The 22606-nt window shown below is 34.0% G+C and overlaps 1 protein-coding gene across 1 annotated transcript; it reads left to right on the top strand.

The window, feature by feature from the left end:
- Positions 1-287: 287 nt before the first annotated feature.
- Positions 288-22576, top strand: LOC149737648 (integrator complex subunit 1-like). The gene is made up of 39 exons (XM_089873533.1): positions 288-712; positions 1104-1324; positions 2100-2370; positions 2904-3063; positions 3290-3530; positions 4133-4261; positions 4673-4820; positions 5401-5577; positions 5923-6020; positions 6325-6492; positions 6842-7041; positions 7486-7736; positions 8329-8435; positions 8957-9198; positions 9738-9864; positions 10203-10289; positions 10578-10723; positions 11057-11284; positions 11574-11781; positions 12121-12321; positions 12501-12695; positions 13143-13310; positions 13676-13853; positions 14078-14197; positions 14315-14436; positions 14912-15148; positions 15691-15802; positions 16168-16277; positions 16650-16774; positions 17245-17308; positions 17676-17845; positions 18053-18234; positions 18919-19067; positions 19284-19385; positions 19786-19965; positions 20348-20488; positions 20989-21192; positions 21748-21960; positions 22064-22576. The coding sequence occupies exons 1-39, from the start codon at positions 568-570 to the stop codon at positions 22376-22378; spliced, it is 6642 nt and encodes a 2213-aa protein (XP_089729659.1). The 5' UTR covers positions 288-567; the 3' UTR covers positions 22379-22576.
- The last annotated feature ends 30 nt before the right edge of the window (positions 22577-22606 follow it).

Below are 22606 nucleotides of genomic sequence, written 5' to 3'. Positions count from 1 at the left end.
TCCGCGCGGTGGCGGTAGAGCTGCAGAACGCTCTGCCGTGTTTTGAAGAAATTCAAGTGCAGCAGAATTAAACTCTAAACCGGTTTGTATGTAGTTTCTCGTCCGTGTAGCCAATAATAAGTCACGTTTTAATGAAAGGATTGGTGCTAATGAAAAATCCTTATTTGCTAACCCCTAAATACTTCTACTAACCACCAACCTCTAACATTTTCCACCAGCCTCCACGTTTTACCTAGGACCCCTATTCTGCTATGTACCGGAGGATTCTTAACTAGTGGCTATTGATTGTAGAGCCACTACGGAATAACACCATGTATCAAATATAAATTGTGTTTTTTTTTTAACTGGGCACCTGAGCCATCGTGTTGTATTATCGACTCAACTCAAGTGCATACTACCGTTCTGGCAATAGTACTAATGCAAACCTGTACATCTTGTGTGATGAATAGTTATGTTCGTTAGAATTGTTTCAAAATCTCTACACTAAGCTTCCTAATTAAACAGAGACAGCATAGAGCAGTAATATTATTTACCATTACCCTACTATATTACATCATACATGTTGGTATGAAGAAAGGTATAGTTGGAAGTAAAAGACCAAGGGTGGGGCAAGTCACCAGGCCAGGACAACCAACTGATTTCATTGCCTTGGGATCCAAGCAAAAGCAAGAACATTTTCGACCGCATTCAACTGATAATGGATCTCACAGTAGTAAGTGCTGATTTGTTGTTTACACGTACCTACAGAATTCTGCACAGAAACCAAAACCATAGTCCAAATTTTACCTAAATGTGCTGGTAAATAATCCTTCCCCATTGTTATATGCTAACCCCCAACTACTAACCCATATCACTACTAACCTCCTATATCCCCTAACTAAAAATTCCTAACTGCTAACCTCTTACACTTCCCACCAGCCTAGGTTCCCTTACTGTTACTACCATTGTGTGCTTATGTTTCCATGGGCAATGCACTTTATATAACATTTCTTCTATACAGTAAAACACCTATAATAATAACCCATGGGATAACTGTGCCCTACAAGAACAAATAATCAACAGATTCATTCAACGATATCTAACATTCTCTCATTGTTCTTCAGATAAATATTACCCTTTGCCACCAGCGAAGAAAATCAAGGTCCAAGCTCAAGAAACTTCTCATTTCCACCCAATAACCCCACATGGGAGGTTAGCTGCTGAAGCCCAGTCTCGTATGTCGCCTACAATACCTGAGCCCACTGGTGTTTGCTTAGACTGTCCCTCAGTGGAGCTTGTACACCAGGTTATGAAGCACGTTGATGTTTATCCAAGTCAAGCAGAGGTGAGCAGTTTGTGGCTTTATGGGTTAATTTAATATTAGTTAACCTTGTAGTTTATAACACTTAGCAGTTAGCATGTCGGGTGCCATGACTGGTTAGTAGCTTGCATCATATATAGTGGTTAGTAGCTTGCGTCATATATAGTGGTTAGTAGCTTGCGTCATATATAGTGGTTAGTAGCTTGCGACGCTTGCGTCATATATAAAAATACTGAGTTTGATTCTCGCTTCTGGTACTTTACAGAATACCGATAACTGATTGACATATGTGTCCTTTAGCAAGACACTCCAAAGACATAGCCCCAATCCAGTTGTCACTAATGGGTTGTAGCACACAGGGTGTCAGGGTAGTGGTCCTACTCTGGTTTAAATTTCAGGTCCTATAGCTGTAAAACCCCACACGTAGCTGCAGGTCCCATAACTGTAGAACCCCACCATTATTGAATAGAACACTTCACTTGTGTTATTTCTTTGCAATGTATGGTCACACAGTTGTTTTGTGTGATACCAATTACTAAACCAGAAGAATTTGTATAACAATAATACACCTGTGTTTTTACAACTGTGTTTCCATTTTCACTCTTTCTTTTTCACTAACTATCATTTATTCTTTTTTTACTAGATCATAACATTGACATGCATTATTTGCATGTACTATCCATCATTTTATATTGCAGCTTAAAAGAGCCCATGTAATAAAACAGGGTAATGCACAAATGCAGTATTGTATTCTGTATAGGCCTACCAAAATAACAAGTTTTCTCATTAATTCCGACAGGCTTTCCTTTGTGGAGCGATTCAATCTTTACGAGTTAATCGAATAAAACCCGATCACACAACTGTGTTATCACTTCTCACACTTGCTAAGCAAAGGCCAGATATATTTAACAACAAATCTGTTGTTGAAAGTTTGGCAAGCCTTCTTAAGAAAGACATTGGGTTGGAGTATGTCAAGTCAAAACACAACAACATAGTGGCAATCATTGCCTCTAGTATACTAATGGAAGTTCTTGACCAAGAAGAGAACTGGCCTCTGTTAATTGTTAGAGGTGTGTTTCATTTCTTGTTTAGCATATAAAAACTAGTTTTATTTTATTTTTTTATCACTGTTTTAATGCAAAGTTTTTGTGTGCCATACTACATACACTGTTAGTTGATATATATATATATATATATATATACATATATATATACTTTCTGTTTTCCTCTTTGTTTGTTTACTTGGAAATGTTTAAACAGATCAGTTATTGATGGGGTACAAACAATATACTAACAATTTTACCATTAAGAACAGGTCACCCCAAGTTTTGAGACCGGTGTGAAATCATATTATGTTTAAATAGGCAACCCAGGTTTAAATTAAAAAAAAACAACATTTATCCTGCTTTTGAGTGTCTATACAAACAAGCAGATCCAAGGTTCTTTATGTTTTAGACAATAGGTGTTTTAAACATCCTAGATTTTTTTCCCGGATTTTGTTCAAAATTTAAAAAATTTTGTTAAACAATCTAGAATTTGTTTGGTCACCACCTTTTTGGGTGGTTAAAAATGTTAAAACTGATGCCCATTCTTACCTTCACAGTGTTCTTGGATGACTCACTGGGTGAACGAATATGGGTGGACCATGTTCATTGCCAGCAGTTCGTCCACACAATAGTCGCTGCTTATGGAACCAAACCTAACCCAACACTTGAAGGCGACGTGGAGATGAAAGAATTTCCAAAAGAACCTCCAGTTTTGAGGTAAAAGTTAGTTTCTTGCCTAAAAAATATCAGCTATCGAAAATTTATTCCGGATATATTATAATTAGTAATTTGTACCATATATACATAGGCTGTATTTATAATTTTTTTAATTATTTTTATTATTTAATATTTTATCTGAAGAAATATTAAAATTACAAGTTTTTATTATGTCATACAAATTAACATTTTCCAATCATTTTATGTTCTTATTCATAAATCTTAGGTTTGAAGATAAAGTAGATTCAATCCACCAAATTACAATTGAACTTTTGCGTGATCGCCTTACAAGAAGACAGGGTGAACTGGGGAATACCCCGGGTCAAGCTGGTGGGACCCCTAATGCAGTGGGGAAAACCCTGATTCGAACCCTGACTTCCGTGTGTGGTTTACAGGAAGTACGACTAATGTCGATTCAGAAACTTGAAATGTGGCTTCAAAATCCAAAGTTGATTAAACCAGCACAGGTAAATATTACAACAGTACTAGATGTTATAATAATTTCAAGGCACTGTCTCAGTCTGAATGTCACTATGAAGTTTGAAAGTTCATCTGAGGAAGTCATAAATTTAAATTTATAACTGTAGCTTTACAGTTGTCATAAAATTTCATTAGATAGCTTTTTATTAGATTTTACTTAAAAACACTCACATGGTAACTTTTCCCCTTTTAAACTCTGAGTTTATATGGCTGCTGTCTATATTGTATTAGTAAGTTTTGTAAACATGTATATATTAGACAAAACAACTCTTATTATATATATTTGAAGAGTCAGATGTGCCACAGTGATGTACCCTCTAGCCGAGAGGTTATGGCCCAACACTGCTACCATTGTGAGCATGTGGTTTCTAGGGCAAGATATGGCAATTGCTCCAACCAAGTGTATCCTATGCATTGTCCAAATGTACATCTATACATTAAAAATTGAACAAAATTTTTTGTATGTGGTAACTCGTAAGCAGGCACAATTTTATTAAAACAGAACACCCATGTTATAGCCATCGTTGTTGCCCAGCCACACAGAAATAAATAAGTTACATTCATTTATTCATTTATATCTAATCTACAGGACTTACTGTTGGCAATATGTGTGAACTGCAACACTCATTCACAAGAAGATGTTGATGTCATCGGTCACATGACAAAAATGAGGTTAAAATCAAAACTTCTTCTTAACCATTACACACTGTGTATCAAGGTGATTAACTTAATGGATAAATTAGAGGTGTATATATTTATTTATTTGGAGGTATATATATTTTTTATTTTTTTATACAACAGTGTATTTTTTTACATATATTTTTCTGTATATAGAATTATTCAGGGAATACATTAGCAGTAGTTAATAGTAAACTGATATATTATATATATCATTTAATATATTGCATTATATAATTTATTATATATAATGTATATAATTAATTGTTTACTAAGCTTGAGGTACATTGTTTATTAAAAGCTTAAAACTTGATTTAAATTTGGGATTTAAATTTATTAATGCTCAATAGGCCTTCTAAAGTATAAGATATACATGCAGCATTAAAGTGTATCAAATTTAACAGATTAACATTAAGATTTTAAATCATATTTTATCATTGTTGTTTCTTAGGAATTGATCGAGGCACACCCTGACAACTTAAAGACAATGTTCAGCTACGTTCTTTACAATGAATTATCCAACGCACGTAACCCTAGCAATATGGCTGTTGTTGTCTCAACTCTGCAGTATTATCCGGAATCTGCAGCTAAAACTTTGGGTTGGTTTGAAAAATATTTTTATTTAATTTTTATTTTAACTATTTAATGGCCTTTTTTTAAACTCTTTCAACCTATTTTATGTAGATAAGGTTCTACAGCATGTTTAATCAAAGGACCTAAGACTTAGGCAAAAGTTTGCTCATTATCCCGAGTCCTGGCACCCAGAGTGCTATAAATAACCCATTAGTGAGCACTAGTTTGAAACAATGTCCCTCAAGTGTCTAGCTTAAAAACACTTACACATATTAGTATTAGTATATTTAGGTCGCAGATGATTGTCAAGTTAGGTATGCACTTAGTGTCCTTTCTCTACATTGCAAGCAAATACCCACTGAGCCATATCACTGGTCACTTTAAACCCTTCACTATTCAATATGTTAATGTTTAATGAAAAGTAAAAACTGAATAAAGGTCGTTCAAGGTCGCACCAAATAACAACACTTCTTGATCCAATGCATGTGATATTGGAATGTCACTCTGGCACATAAACTTAGCTCATATAGGAGCAATCTTATTGAAGAAAGGCTATCTGATAATATAAAATTAAATATCAACATTTAATGGTAGATATTTCCACAGCTTCAGTTTGTCAAGACCTCCTTCTTCAACACGAGGATTACCTTCGTGCTGTGCGTGGTTTGCTGCGTGAGATTGTACGTTCAGTGAAGCATGACATGCAGTTCCCTGCATTAGCATTAGGTTTGATGCAAGAACCAGACATGGAAAAGTTCTCAGCATTGGACCAACCTCATAAAGGTCATGTATTCTTATATTTCACTGTGAATAACACCAAGACCCATATTTTATTATATTAATATATATATATATATATATATAAGTAAGTAGCTTTTCTGGTATAAACGTAAATTCTTTTAGCCAGATTTAAGACGAAACAATGGTATAATATTAAAATTAACGTTTTTACCAAAAGAGATTTACTTATATATAATCTTATATTGCGTGCTAGCAAAAACAGCCGAATGATTATATTTTTAACAGAAACTGGAGCTTTTTTAAATAAAACTGTTTATTTTTCAAATAATAAATTACAGGTTATCATTTTAATATACATGGCCCCCATAATTGTCCATTTTTTCACAGATCGTTTTATATCATCTACATGTGACCTGGTATGTTTGACAATGTTACTGAGTATCACACCTCACGCCAAGGAAGTTATTGCTTATATAAATGGAAAGGTAACAATATTTTCACTATTATTACAAATTGAACTGCATTTAATTTGGAAACTTTATATTGTTAATTGTATTAAAATTCCTTGTCTAAACTTAGAGCCTATATATATATATATATATATAAATGTATATTATTTAAAATTATTTACTGAACATTTGACATTATATATTTTTTATAATTTTTTCGTCTCATTTATTAGTAAACAAAGAACATTCAAAGAAATATAAAACCGTATCCTCACAACTCACATAGACTGTTGCTAGTTGTTTAAAACATGAAAGTTTTGAAAAAATTATGATTTTTCAGAAAAAGGCACTTGAAGGTCAAATGTCTGATGCTGAGATAGTCTATGCTCAGTCCAAAGAAACCCTCGCTAAAATCCAACACAATGCATTATGGTGGGCACATGCTGTGGTTGTACCTCGACTAGCACCTCGAATTTCAGCACAGGAGTTTATACAACTGCTGCAAAAGGTATGTTATCAATTTTTTGTGTTCCCTTTAAAAAATGTGGTAAATTATTTTATAAGGATATCAACTGTAAAATCCTTTGCTCTTATAAAAACATTGGTACTTCTGTTAAAAGTTTATCATTTTTTAGACATAACACAGTGGTTTTTGCGCCTGCATCAAATTCTCCCAAAATAATCACCTACAAATTTACATAAGTAACTTGTAAGCCGGCAAGAGGTGTATGAAACAAAACACTGTTATATTGACTCTAACGAGTCAACAATTGCCATTCGGACATTCCCCACCACGCGAGTATAAACAAGCTAAAAACACGTTCACTTGTTTTATGATTTATTTTTCATCTACCAAGTTCTTGTTTCTGAAACCACCTGATACTTACCACACACGAGATAACTGGCCACCAGAATCAGAACGAACATCCTTAGTTAAGATGTGTCACGACTGTTCAGTGTTGGAAGGTTCCATACTCAGACTGGCAGCCATTGGGTTGTCCACTGACCACCCACTTGTACCAGCTGAAGCGTTGGATATGATCGGACAACTTGTAAGGTAGGGATAAGTGTATTGCTGTGTTGGATGTTTATCTGGCATATGTGTCAGGTGCCGTGGCTTGGGGGTTGGGCGCTTCCATCATAACCAGAAATTGCCCCAACTTAGTGGTCGCTAATGGGTTGTAGCACCCTAGGTGTTGGGGTAATGGTTTGCATACATGTTTGCCATGATGTCAAAATCTTGCCCAAATCCTAGGTCCTCAAGTAAGGAGCAAACCCATATAGAATAGCATACAATTACACCAAATATACCCATAAACATATTTTATGCTGTATAGAGAGCAAATACCGATCACGCTAAATCCTAGGTTCTTAAAAAAGGTCAAACTTCTAGAAAACAAAATGGAATAACACCACACATATCCATAAAAGAATTTAACGCTGTATAGAAGGCACATACCTATAACCCTCCAAAAATCTTCCTAAATCCTCCCCTCCACAGACGAGCAGGAAGCATCGCTCGCCCGGACTTCAACTCTCTCATCACTGAGAGAAGCGATGTGATTGATACAATCCTCGCTCTATGTCATTACCACCATCCAGGGAACATTCGTCTCCCAGAAGATTACACCCCACCCTCACTAGCAATATCCCAGTTATATTGGTCAGCTCTTCAAACTTTGTTGATAATCCTCGCATTCAATCCGTCTACTGTTGGTCACCAGGCATGGACACAATATCCCATGCTTAAAGGTAGGGTTGTATGGATATAGGAAAACAGAATTGGATTTATGTTGCATACAACGGTGTCTGAGTAATGGGCCAAATTTGGCCTCAATTTTGAAGGGCCAAATTTGGCCTCAATTTTAGGTCCTTGAACAAAGACCTTACCCATATAGAAGAGAATGCATTATACATTTTTTTTTAAATATAAACAAATGGGTTTTAGAAGAGTGGATACGTGTTATTGTAACTTATTCAATTTAATAATCTTAAAAAGTAAAATGGTGTCAAAATAAAAAAATTGAATTTGATAAATATCAGATTTTTTTCTAATTATATAACAATCACAATGCATTGCTTACATAGATTCTAATATATGGGTACTGTTATACAAACCCTGTATTTTAATCTAGTAATATTTTCAGTGTTATATAACAATTAACAATCCCAATGTATTGCTTACATAGATTCTAATATATGGGTACTGTTATACAAACCCTGTATTTTAATCTAGTAATATTTTCAGTGTTATATAACAATTAACAATCACAATGCTTACATAGATTTTAATATATGGGTAATATTATACAAACTCTCTATAATAATCTGATAACGTTTTCAGTGTTCATGGAAATGTCAATCGTAAATCGATTCTCGTATCCCCCGGTAACTGTTGTCGATAGCGATTTAAGAAGTCAGATGACGGGGAAAGAATTACAAATGTCACTCGTAAGTTTAATTTAAATAAGGATACACAATGCTGTGTTCATTGTGCATGCCTTTTATCTATAAATGGTTTATGTTGGTTTTTGTATGTGTTTAAAACAACATAGGATTTTTTTTGTATTTTTCTGTCTGATTTAGGTTTAATTTTATTTACAGTTTTATTGTCAATAAATGTTTCTACCAAAACTTTGTTTTCAATTATCGAATAATAGTTAAGAATTTTAGGTGGGGTGCTACATTAATCAATAAGTACCCTATGTTTAACGACTATAGATTTAACTGCATTTTTACAATGTCACTCCAGATTTTTCTAAAAATTGAAAAAATGTGACCCCTTTGTCAATGATTCTTACTTTTTTTGGTTATTTAAGGACTAATATGTTTTCACATTTTAACCTACTTCTTTTCAAAATTCTTTTATATATGGCCAAGGTCCTTGTTGAAAGCCTTCAATTTACACAAAATTTGACCCATTTTTTTCCTTCATAAATAAATAAATAAAAACTAAAACCAAAAAATTCTAGGTTGAAAAAAGTGAAGTTCTTGAATTTGAAAGCCACCTCGCCGCTGCCACGACCAGGTTAGTTGTCACTGAAGAGACAAGCCTTCTACTGTCACAACTCATTGCAATGGACCCACAAGGTCACCCCCGACGACCCCCTGATCGGGTGTTGGAGCAACTTAGTGCATTGTCTCAACGAATGCAACTCGGGGTCCTACTTTGTCAATCAAGACAACCAGATTTTCTACTGGAAATAATCAACAGGTATGAATCAGCTGTTGTGATGAGTCAGCTGTTTCATGTGATGATGTAATATGACTAGAAATGCGAACATATATTAGTTCATACAGAGTTTTATAGAACAGTGCTTCCTGATCATTTTTCAAAAAAACTAAATTTTAGACATAAATTATTCATTAATTTTGGCAACACAATGTTTTTAAACATTTTGTAACTTGACGGGGCAATGACAGCTGTTATAACACGGTGGATCTGTTTACAGCTTGTGCCTGCTTACCAGTTACCACGTATATATATAACTTTGTAAATGATTAGTTTTTGGGCAACATAGAGCTCTGAACCCATATTCTCTTAATTAGCGGCAAACGTACTATTCAATATGCCAGCAATCTGATAGACAATCTGATCAAAATCTAAATATATAAACACTTTGAGATGTAATTATTCATTCCTATTAATGAGAAGCTCCATTTCGACACAAACACCAATAGTTTGATTGTCCAGGGTATTTGGAAAGATACTGTTCACTTACATATGACTTACCAATATGTATGTATTTCAAGGCATGAGGAAAACCAATCCATGACGTGGCTTCCTGAGCTTGTGGCTTCCACCAAAGGTCAAGTAGGTTTGCTACCCGTGCAGTGTCTGTGTGAGTTTCTACTTGTACAAGATAGTGAGTCGGAAAAGGTAAGAAAATTGTTTTATTGTAACCTAAAAAAATAAAAATTAAATTGTGTTGGTGGAAAAAATGTGTATTGTAACCTAAAATAAAATTATAAAATTCCGCGAAAAAAAATCATTTTATATCCTAAAATTAAAACTGTGTAAACGCATTTGTGTTGTTGGGTGAAAAATAACATTTCTTTAAAAAAAAAACAACTATTTTTATATATTTTAAGGCAACTTATTTCTTTAAAACTTTGCTCCTACATTCATAAACATAAAAGTTCCATATTCCATAAGCAGTAACGAAGTCCCCCTTAGCACCTTACATCAACCCTAACTATATAATTTTTCTTCCCCAGTTACTAAGTGGGGGAATACACATCGATGAGTTGGTCATTCAACTTCGGAAAATTATCACCAGTGATAATTATGAAGATTCTTTACAGGTTTGTGCAGAAAGATTTTGTAAACCAGAAAAAAAACATTTTTCTTGGATCAATTATTTAGCTATATATATGATTGGTTTATCCCTGAAAAGTTAAATAAATAAAATTTTATCGTGTTCGCAGCAATTTACTTATAATTTTTCTACACTGTACAGGACAAAGTAACTTTGCATCTGTAAAAAGCCAGAAACCAATATATGACATCACTTTACACGGTCATGACCTGACCCCCACCCACCTTTTTTATGTCTGTGTGCTGCTGACATTACCCCTATTATTAATACACAGGTGGTTCAATATTTCTTGAAGCGATTATCGTCGCCACAAAAACTTACCCGGAGTCGATCACGTTACGCTCTGTCGCTCGTGTTGTCCGAGATAAATGAGGGAAAAGAAGGTTTAAATTCAAGAGAGAAAAGCGAGAATAACTTTAGGTATTTACGTGAATTTGTTTTCTAAAAATCTAGATTTCTTACAAAATATTATCTTTAATTTTAATAAAACATTTATACTTGATTAGTGATGTTTTTTTTCAGATTTTAACACTGTCTAATTTTACTTTCACCGTCACTGGAAATCTTTTAAACACTACTCATATTTTTTTCAATTATTAATATATATGAATATGTTCATACTGATTATTTTTCTTTTTTTAATTTTTTATGTTGCAGATTATCATTCTATCTTTGGAAAATTTCATTTTTACAAACATATTTTTCTACTTAATTTTAAACGCATAAAACATCACTAAATCATATCCCCCACAGCTGGTTGTTAAATGACCTCCCACAACTCCCACATTATATGACGGTGATTCGAAGTCACGCCATCGACGCCGTTCGTAATGCTGCGCTGGTTGAATCGTTCCCATCATGCATTGCGGCGTACGTCGCGTATTTATGTCACGATCTAACGCAGTACGCGAGCGATGATGTTGAAATAATGGAATCTTCATCTAAAGCTGCAAGGATGTCTGCTCATCTACTGATAGATAGGTTGGTGGTTGTTTAAATTAGTTATGTTTGGTTAGAGTTTCTTAAACAGGGCTGTGGCTCTGTTTGGGAGTCAAGATTTTTTTTGAGGGGTAACATTTTAGCTTCTGCTCCTGAAATTCGATTACAATAAATGTCAATAAAAATATGTAAACTATTTTTTCATATTTCCTGTTTTCATCAAGAATTCGTTATTTTTAGACTTTTTTCCCAAATTTACATTAATTTTATGTTGCAAAGTAGAATAAAACCATAACTGTATTTTTTTTTAAGAAATGTTACGTTGTTGCAGACGTACGGTCGTTGAATCAGCGTTAAAACTCACTCGACACCAGGTGTCTCCATCGAGCAGCGAGAGCACAGCCAGTAGTCTCATGTCAGCCTTGCTCCAAATATTTTTGACCCACGTGACAATTGCCATGGCACACGAGGCACAGAGACAAGCCGCGGCAGGTGAAGACGGCACCAACCGAATGCCGTGGAGTGATGTGCAAGATGAGGTGTGTTGAATAAAAATTAATATGGCTTTTAATTTATAGATTTAGCCTTTTTCTTTTTTTAAATTCCTTTTTTTAGTTTTGGTGCTATTTTTATTAAATACATAAATTTCTTATTTCTGTGCCATATATTTCATGCTTTCAGTAATTTAGCCTTTTATAGCAATTAATATTCTATTTTTTTGTAAGGTTTGCTGCTATTTGTTTTAAACACATAAATTTACCATTGGTTTAAAAAAGTTATCTACTAACTCCCCCGCAAAAAATAATGTTCTTCCATGTAATGATCAATCCAAATTACCTCAAATTCAACTTAAAATACGAAGAAAAAAATTCCTACAGGTTTATGTAAGGTGGCCAGGTCAATACAAAGCAGCTACATTACATATCATCATACCACAAGCAAGTATAGTGTTGCTTGGATACGGAGCGCCTTCACAACTCTCGTTCACGTCAAGAGATCTCCGGCTCCCTCATGTGGATCTGGTGTATAACGAGTTGATGGGTTTATGGTTCACTGAAGAAGGATACGTTTTACCACAGGTGGTTTTACTATATTTTCGTGTTAAATATGTTTTGTCTAAATGATTTTTTTTAAATATATATTTTATAAAGTTAAATTTTTGATTAAGTTCTGTTCAGTTGGTATTTTAAACTGTAAGAAAATTATTTCAATAAATTTAAAGTAATTTTTGTTTAATTTCACTATTTTACATTTTCAGGCTTTCTTAATGGACACACAAGAGGAAGCGTTGCTTCTTCCTGATTGGTTGAAGTTGAAGATGTTAAGGTCGAAGGTCACGCCATTGTCACAACGTTTAAGATTTGCTGCAGTTCGTGATTTAACAGTTCAACAACTTGTATTCTTTGTTCAGTCATTTGGAGTTCCTGTTGAAGCCATGGATTTATTACTAAGGGTGAGTTGTGGCTAGGTGCTTGGATTATAACCCAATGGTACCGGGTGCTCGATACTGATATGCGTATGTCTATCTTTACTTGGGCAAATGTTGATAGGTGTATGTGTCTTAGGTTATGCGCTTGCATCGTAACCGTGGTTACTGGGTTCGATGTTTTACACTGGTACGGATAAATCAATCAGGCATATGTGTTCGGGCAAGACGCTCAGAAGACATTGCTCCAACCCAGTGCTTACTAAATGGGTTGTGGCAGCCTGGGTGTAGGGGTTATTTGTTAACCCTGGCCTAAATCTCAAGTCCCATGTAAAACCTTACCCACATTTTTAAAATTTGCCATAATTTAAAAAAAAACTGTGCTCAAAGCACAGTCAACCACTACAAACCTATATTTTTTGTGATAAATTAAAATTGTACTTTTGAAATTAAAATTGTACCACTTTTTTTCAGGTTCTAGATTCCCAATGTGATTTAAACCGTGAAGCAATCCTAGCTGCCACACGAGGCAATACAGAGTACATGTCACGCTTGTTGGACGTACAGAAGTTACGAGGTTGTAAGGCGGGTGGAAACTTTGCTGCACTGCTTAAATCTCAACTACCTGATCAAGGAAACCAAGTATGTGTTGAACTTATTTAATATAAATATAAAAATAACTGTAGACTACTGCACAGTAATTGGTCAAATCCTGCCTAAATCCCAGGTCCCTGACAAGGACCTCACTCCTGTAGAATCGAACACAAAAAAATACTTTTTTAAATAAGTTGTATCAGTGTTGGGGAAGTTGGTCAAATCTAGTCAAAATTCCAGGTCCTTTACAAAAACCTCATTCTCATAGAATAGAACACAGATTAGACTTTCACTCTGGGTGTTGAAATAATTGGTCAAATCTGACCTAAACCCTAGATCTAGAATCAACAGCATAGAATAGAAACTTAGTAGTTTCTCAATTATCCCAATGTAAGCCCCTTTATATTCAACAGGCAACAAAGTCTATCCCATCCACATCCCATGATGTGATTGACCTCATCAGTGATAATGACGAAGCAATGGATGTTTCTGTACCCGCACCCAGTGGTAGAAGACGAGGAAAGGACGGAATATTTGCCGAAAATATTCAAAGCATGGAAAGATCACTTGAGATGATGTTTTCATCCAAAGGTAAAAAATTCACAAAAAAAAAATATAAATAAATAAAACTATTTCTTTTAGTTTTATTTGTTTATTATTTTTCTACATAAATAATAATTATTATCGGGATTTAAGGGTTCGAAATATAGTTTTACCAGAAAATTTACCAGAAATAAAACCATTTTTGATTCTGGTGCTAAAATATAACTGACAAAATAAAGTTACAGTTATTTCCCATATTGTTTATTCCACAGGAAAAAGTGTTGTTATTTGGAGGGAGCTTCTACAAGCTTTCAATCAAACAAAAACCGGAGGAGACCAGAATAAACCGGTTTTGCTATGTGTGCAAGCATTACATAACTTGATATTAACAGGTAGGTGGAACCAACTCTGGCTTTAATTACCATAGCTCGCCCATGTAGGCCATCTCTATATACAATAGTATAAAAAAATTGTAATTGGGTTTAAAATGATAAAAAAAATTTAATTAGATTTTGTGACGAAATTGATCAACTTTCCATCTCGAGCGACGAGTTTGTTACGCATGGTCGACCGTGCATTACGTTCCTGTCAACGGAAATTTGATCAGAATATTCAAAACAAATTTTCTCAGGTAAGAATATGAGTTGACCAAACTTTAGACATACTGTGAATTAAATCTAAATTTCCGATTCCATTGTTTACTGATTAATGCAGTGTTGAAAATTCCGGGGCTGGCCTGCCTACCTTACCACCCCAGGTTTGCTGCTTAAGGTTGTAACATCACATAGGTTTTTACTAATGCTTATTTATACATTGTGTCATATGTCACTTCAATTGTTACCACTTCACTTGTAAATGTACATACATTGCACCTTGCACGAGTCGCTAGGTGTAGCGACCACACTTATTTTCTTCCAATTAAATGTAAATATATTTTAACTGCAAGCGTGTTTTGCCAACTGTTGTTTTGTCACCATGTCCTGTCTTTTCTTTTAAAAAATATTTTTAAATCTTCCCTTACATAATTGAAAAGACAAATACAGTTATTACTTTTGTAAGTCACACAAATTGTTGTGCCCATTTTTAACCCACTATATTATCCATAGCTTGTCAACATAGTCTCACAAAATCTTGGGGTTGAAAAAAAGGAAGGAAAGGTAAACCCCCTTTACAGCTTTGTGACATCATGGAAGCCATTGTCAGGGTCACAGAGACTCGGGGTTCAAAGGTCACCGTCGGTGGAAAACAGTGAAAATTTAAGGCAATCTGATTGGTCAAAACTGGAGGAGTTTTTGCGAGATCAAATTACTTTGCTTGATAAAGATGAAGGAATCAAAGCTAAGGTAACTTTGAATTAAAACTTTGTCATGAATGATATTAGTGCATTTTGTAGCCACCAGGTGTATCATAAGTGTGAATGGTTTTTATAACTACATGTGTCCATAAACACAACAAAATCATGTCATTTTAAAACAATAGTAATATAGTATTATGTAACAATTAACTCATTTTTATATTATAACAGTCTGATAGTTTTACAGTTAATTTGTATTAAGTTTATCAAAAAAGCTCTTGTTACCAAATAGGCTAACTCTGTCCTATATGTTAGGCCCTATGGCCTACAGCACATGATGGCACTTGGGATTTAAGTATTACCCGAGTACCAAGGGTGAAACCCATTATAGTGACCACTGTGTTAGAGCAATGTTTCTTATGTGACTCGTCCAAAGACATATTTGTCTACCAGTATCGACACCAGTGGTGAGCTTTGAACCCTGTGTCCTTTGGCTAAGCCCTGACGCCAGCAATATCCTAGGTCACTTTGCGTTATAAAATCCTATATAAACCTTATATAATGGAATAAAGTTGATTGCCATACACACAGGTTGGACTTGTGGCACAAATATTGCTTGAGGAAATTTCCCACCGAAGGATCTTGGTTGGACGTGGTAGAGCAGACACCGATGATGTTTGTTTCACCAGCATTGGGACAACAGGTAGGTTTAATTATACGTGACGAACCTTGGGTGGTAGGGTGGACATGCTTACCCTGCATTGTTTGCACAATCAGTAAACTTTCAGTGAAAAGTTCAATATTGTTGCACAAAATATTTAACACAAGGGAGGAAGGGATAATTAGACACATAATTTTATAAAAACAGATTTCGCCCTATTGGTTTTAATGTTTGCTGACTAATCTAGTGTCGAAAAATCTCAGGTTGCCATGCATATCTTACCACCCCAGGTTTGCCGTCTATAATTTATGACACAGTTTGCTGTAGTTGTTTTACATTATTTCATAAGAAATGTTGAATAAGGTAAAAACCAGGTTTGGTGCTCATATATATATATTTTATCCAAGGTTTATTGGTGGATTGGTTGCAACTTCTTGATCCCGAACTTCTCGCGCACTCTCCTACTTTACAACGGAAACTTTTGTTCGAGTCAGGAAAGAATGACTCAGCAGGAAGTGTAAGTTTGTTGAGAAATTTACTCGCTTTGTTCTTTTTTGCTGAGTCATCATGTTATTTTCTAGATTTATTCTTAAATGTATTCTAATAAAGTTTAATCTCAGAAAATATTTTGTTCTTATTTTTAAAACCCTTTTTTTTTTAATTTGTCTGATTTTTTTATAATAACCTATGAAATTCCAACAGCAGTCAAAATGTTAAAATAAATTTCATGTTTTATATACAAAATTAACACATAAAAAGATATTATACATTTTGCCTGATAGCAGAAGTAACAGAACAGAAAAGCTATTTAAAAAAATATATATTTTTGAAATATTTTACAAAATATATAATTTTTTTTTAATTTTTTTACAAAATTATTTTCTTGTAGTCGTTAATGTTCGACCAAGCGTATCTTCTCTCTCTCCTCGCTGAGCATTGTAACTGGGAAACCATCCATAGTGCCATCAAGTGGTTGTTATCTGATGCAACTCCTGACCCAACGTCAAGGAATACGTGAGTTAATAAATTTGAATATAAACTTCGTAAATATAGAAACTTTCAACATTTTTTAAAGTTTGAATATAGGAAAAAAATACAACCATTATTAAAAAAGTTCTAAAATGAAACTGTGACTCTAAGTTGTATTTTCAAGCCCCAAATACAGTCTGGTGCTGTAGCTCAGTGGTTATTAGTTGTAGTTGTATCCGCTGGATTAGAAGCTCACTTGTTGCTGATACTTCACTGGTTACTTAAAATTCTACTGGCTTACTAGTTAGGCACTTGTATTATAACATTATAAAAAAGGAAATAGCATACCAACCTTTATATTGGAGAAATTTGATGATTACCTGGCTTAGACATAGAATGCTAAAAGTGCCTTTAATATTGGCGCCAAACGGCTTTTGTTAAATTAAATGTTGAAAGGAAGTATCATTGGTTTCTTAACCAAGTAAATCATCTATGATTATGATTATTCTTTGCAGGAAATCCACAATTGATCCAAAGACTGCGTTAGATTTTTTATGGGTAGTCATTCAAACACCAAAGGTGAGTAGTGTTTATCGGTTACCTTTGTAGGGTAGGGTTATATGTGTTACAATTATATATGTTATAGTTATGCAAATGCTTAATTTTTATTCAAAGGAAAAGTTTATTTTAGTTTTTTTTTAGTGGTTGACTTGAAATTGCCACGGTAGTTTTTCTATTATTTTCTTTCTAACTGTTTGATATGTAAAAAATGTTCATTTTAAAGTATGATAAATTAATGTGTATTGTTTATCCTCCCGAGCAACCTTCGTTTAACGACTGTGATTTACCCCATATGTAACTTTGTTTGTGATTTTTGGATTTTCCAATTTTGGGATTTTTTTCTTATTAAGATTTTTTCCCATAACTTGTTATAAACCCTCCATAGATATGGCAAGGACGAGAAAACAAAAGTACGAGCGTAAACGAGTCTGTTTTGAGTCTAACTATCGACCAATTTTGCCGACTCATCACTTACATGGTTGCCACGGAAGCAAGCATGAAATCCGACCAATCAAATTCAACGACGTATTTAAACTTATTCAGTGTTTATTTCAGGTAAAAATAAATATTCATATCTTTAAAATTTTTGATTAATTTTTCCTTTAAATCATTCATTTTTTTTCTAAAATAGTGATGTTTTTTTTCCCAAAATTTGTCAAAAAGTCATTAATTTTTTTCATAAAATAGGTGGTTTTTAAAATAAGTCAGGTTTCTAAAAACATTTTTTTTTTAATTTTAAATTTCTTTTTTTTTATTTTCAAGTAAATTTTCTCAATCTGCTTCGAACGTGGACCACATCGTAAGCTTCATGTTAAACAAAGTTAAATCCGATGAAAGTATCTTTACTCCCATCTGGTGGCAACTTATAGCGCAGATGTACGTCCTACAACCACATGCGGAGGTGTGGAACAACATGGTGGACCCCGGAACAAATATTAAACAAGGTTTATATTATTGCTGTATAATAAAGAGTTTTATCAAAAACAATAAATAGTTTAACTAAAAATAAATAAAAATAGTAAATGTTTTGTTTAACTCAAAATAAAAAAATGTTTAGATTTTTATTTAAAACCGACTATTTTTAAAAAATAATAAAAGGTTTATTTTTTACTGTTGGCGCATATTTGTTCATATTCCTAGAAATTGCATATAATATTGTAAAGGTATATTGCTCATATTATGTGATAAAATACCAATATGGTAAAAATTGTTCACTTTGTATTTTTTAATATTCTTTTCTCTTCTTTTTCGTTCACATAGAATACATTACGATATAACATGGCGCGCCATGTGACCTAAGATTTAGGCCAACATTGGTCATTACCCTGACACTCGCATATCCGTATCAGAGTTGAGCATCGAACTTGGTATCCTTTTACGATGCAAACACCGAACCACTAAGATGTGGAACTGCACAGATTTTGTAGTAAAATCTATCTTAATCATTTTTCTAAAACATCTGTTTGGAAAGTTATCTTGCTAACCTGCATTGATTTTTGAGTTTTTTTCCAACTATAATGTGCATTATTTTTTGGGTTATGTTTAAACATTTTATCACATAATAAATTCACTATCCATGGAAAACCTAATATCCATAACAAACTTAAAACACATGGAAAATTTTACAGACAAGAAATTATCAGATCCTGAGATTGAAAGTTTGTGTGATGCGGTCGCCATGGTAAACGTCGGTTCAAACTGTCGCACTGATGCCCTCGTGTGTTCCTTGCTGAACAGACTCGGATATGTTCGTTCAAGCGCGTCTAATGATTCACAGGTAAAATGCTATTTCTATCTTGTCATGTTATGATTTTTAGATAATGTTTTCGGGTTAATGTAAAGTTAATGTAATTTTTTATACATTAAAAAAAGATTCAACTATTATCCATTATGTTTTGAATTTAAACGTAGTTTACATTTTTCATAATAGCTACATTTTCATAATAGCTAAAACTCAAGTATATATATTATTTTTTTAAATTTAATTTAATAGTTTGGAGCAAGCATGGTGTTGTCGAGCATAGATTCTGCATACGATGCAAGTCTTATATTGATGAAGATAGCAGGGTCACGACCTTTGCTTGTTCTACGACAGGTATTTATATATTCACACAAAATTTTTGTTTGCTTATTTGTAAAAAATAAACTTAAGTTTTAGTTAAATAATGGTATAAAAAGTAACGCGTATTTTCTCTCAACTAACAGTTTTCTGTTTTTAGCCAAAGTTTTAATATCTTGTAGGAAATTTCATGTATTGTCGCTGAACTTTTTTTTAATTAAAGGGTTCGTTCTCATAACTTTTTTCTAACGCTGTTTTGTTTTTTGAAACTAGTTGTACCTATAGACCACATTTGAGCATCTTTACTTATATACAAATTTTAATTTTTCGTTATTACCCCTTTAAACCTTTATTTAATACAGGAATATAAATAAAAATAAAAAATAGAAACTTTAATTTTATTAAATTATCGTTTTTCCACCCCCTTTACCTCTAGCTCCCTCTAATGTCCTCGATGCTCCGAGGGCGAACACGTCACGAATTCAGCGAGTTTAAAGTCCTCCACCACCTCCCACTGATGCTCAACACAGTGATCCTCCTGAGGATGACCTCCCCGCTTCTCTTCCGATCCTCACATAACAAACATACAACGGAAATAATGACCATGTTTTGGCAGGTTGGTAATTTATGGGCAAAATGGGCAAAAACTACCAAAATAATTTGCAAAAAATGTTCTGGCAGGTTGGTTAAACGTATGTTATATTTTGTAGGGTAAAATGTGCAAAAATAACCATGTTTAGGCAGTTAAAACATATAATATATTGTATTGGGTAAAATGGGCCAAATCTATATTAAATCGCAGGTTTTTAACAACCTATACAAAATAGAAAGAATGTGAACTCAAAAAAGGCAACTAATTTGGTGCTGTCACTGTTGAGTAAGATGAATACCATTAGCTCATAAAAAACATAATATTCTATATTTCCTATTTGTAATTATAATATGCAATATTTTCAACCCCAGTTTAAAAACATTTATACAATATTTTAATATTTCAGATGTTGAAGCAATATTGCCATCGTGCACGTAGACAGATGATGACCGTGTTGGTGAAAACTTTATCATTAACTCATCAATATCTTAACCATCAACCAACTCAAGCTGTGGCTCTACTTTCAAAACATTCGCAAACATTACAGGTAGCTAATATATGTGTGATGATTCGATGCCTTGGCGCTGTGTTGCTATATCTTACTAGTTTGTGTGGCCTAAGTGGTAAGCACGCCTGCCTCTATACAAGAGGTTAGGGGTTCAAGGCTCGTCACTGCTACCATTTTGAGCGTAGGTTTCCTGGGGCAAGAAACTGAACGGCAAATTGTTAGTTGTAACATCCAAGTGGAACTTTATGGGCTATCTAATTTATCAGCCATACATTAAAATAAATAACATACATTGTAAATCGTAAACAGACTCAAGGTGTATCAAACAGAACCCCTGTGTTATAACTACTGTTGTTGCCCCGCCACGCAAGAATAAAAAATAGTCCTCCTGTTCAACTATTTTTTTATTTTGTCATATATTTTTTCTTCAGAATATATAAAAAATGCAACGAGAAATTTTAGATGATAAGAAATTCATCTAAAACTTTCCCTTAAAAAATATTTTTGACTTTGTTCAACTAATTATTTTCTTTGTGCAGTCGTTGATAAAAACGTATCATGATCAAGATCACATTCTCCCATCTCTCTCCTCCTTCCAATCTGCTGCCATGTCTTCATGGACGGAGGGATCATCCGATGCAGTGAGATCATTCTACATCCCGCATCTTCTGTGTCCGGAACAACCAATCTCCGCTTATCTTGAGTTAATTGGGAAGAACCAGGACCTTGAGAATCAGTTGTTGGTGAGATTAGTTTTTATTTAGACAAATGACAATTATACTGATCTGACTATAGCAGGCATTGATTTCTACAGTGTTGGTAATAAAGTGCTGCTAATTAGAAAATTTGCGTTGCATTTTGACTGTATTGTCTCTTAACTGGCCGGTTTATGTAATTCCAACAAAATTGTGTTATGTACAATTTACTGTATATAGTACTGTACAAAGCATGTGCTTTCTGTATTTCTATTTAAATAGGAAGGTTTTTCAATAATAATTCTGAATAAGAAAACATAAATGTCACATTTGGCAAACTCATGCCCAACCTGGTATACAATTGAAATCGCTTTACTGGCGCCATGTTCACATTGTTTTAGACTTAATTTGCGTTTGCGTGTTTGTTGGTTTATTTTGAATGTTTGTTCATTTAGTTGGTTTGTTAATTGAATGGTTGCTACATGTTAATTTAATTTTCAGTTTGCTGCATGATTTAGTTTCTAAGCTACATCTAATGACATATATGTCTATATACTAAGAAAAAAAAGACAAAATTAAAAAAAAAACAAATTTCTTCCTTAGGTGCTGCATGATTTTGATGAGTCATCAAAACGTAAAATTGATGATGTCACTCCCTTTCTTTCGGATCTGCGTCGTATTTTCTGCAAAGGGCGCGACCCAGTGGCAAGAAAACTTGCACTCGCTGCCACCCTCCGTCATGCGAGAAGCCACCCTGAAACAACACGAAACAAAATCCTTGAAGATTTTATTTCATGTTTAAAACAACATAACAAGGTATGGTGTAGGTTTGGACACTAATTTTCTGTGGTGATAAGTTTTTTAAAGTTTAGGCAATAATTTTATCAATATTCTCTAAATCCTATTTTATTGGATTTAGTGCCTAGACAAAGAAAGTGACAAAGTTCATTTGACGACTTCCTTTCCAAACTCCGTTCTTTCGTCGATATCGTACGAGAATGATGTCGTTGCCCGTGATGTCATCAATTTCCTTCCAGACTTAACAGTTTTGTGTCGTGAGGAAGCGCCACGAATTCTTGGCGCTGCATTTGATGCCGCTGTTCGGGACTCCTCTGGTGCAAAATCAGGGGATAATATCGCAAACAAGAGTGAAAGTTTCATTATAGCAAGATCAATGTGGTTGCTTTGTGGGTTGGCTGAAACAGAAATGCTTCCAACTGCTGGTCCATCCTAATCATAACCGTGTTTCTTTTTCTCATTTAAATTAGTTCATTCTTTACAATTATGAAACAGATCACTCAAAGATGCAAAGTATTGGCCTTTTATTTGGTTTGTTGACCAACAGTGCCATTCCATTTGTTTTGTTCGCACAACTGTTCTGTTTCTGTTTTACATGTTCCTTTTCTCGAATACAATGTGCTACCAGAGTAAACTGAAGTGTTTATGCTACAGTTTGGAAGGT

The sequence above is a fragment of the Ciona robusta genome, chromosome 3 (assembly GCF_009617815.1).
Source record: "Ciona robusta chromosome 3, ASM961781v2".
Lineage (NCBI taxonomy): Eukaryota > Metazoa > Chordata > Ascidiacea > Phlebobranchia > Cionidae > Ciona > Ciona robusta.
Note: the sequence above shows the minus strand (reverse complement) of the source record. Positions and strands in the feature narration are given on the sequence as shown.

Bases quoted from the DNA above. Each gene is read 5' to 3' on its own strand.
- LOC149737648 (XM_089873533.1), top strand. From the start codon at position 568: ATGAAGAAAGGTATAGTTGGAAGTAAAAGACCAAGGGTGGGGCAAGTC. The intron at 9,865-10,202 runs GTAAGAAAATTG...TTTCTTCCCCAG, and splicing joins AAGATAGTGAGTCGGAAAAG to TTACTAAGTGGGGGAATACA. The intron at 11,285-11,573 runs GTTGGTGGTTGT...ACGTTGTTGCAG, and splicing joins GCTCATCTACTGATAGATAG to ACGTACGGTCGTTGAATCAG.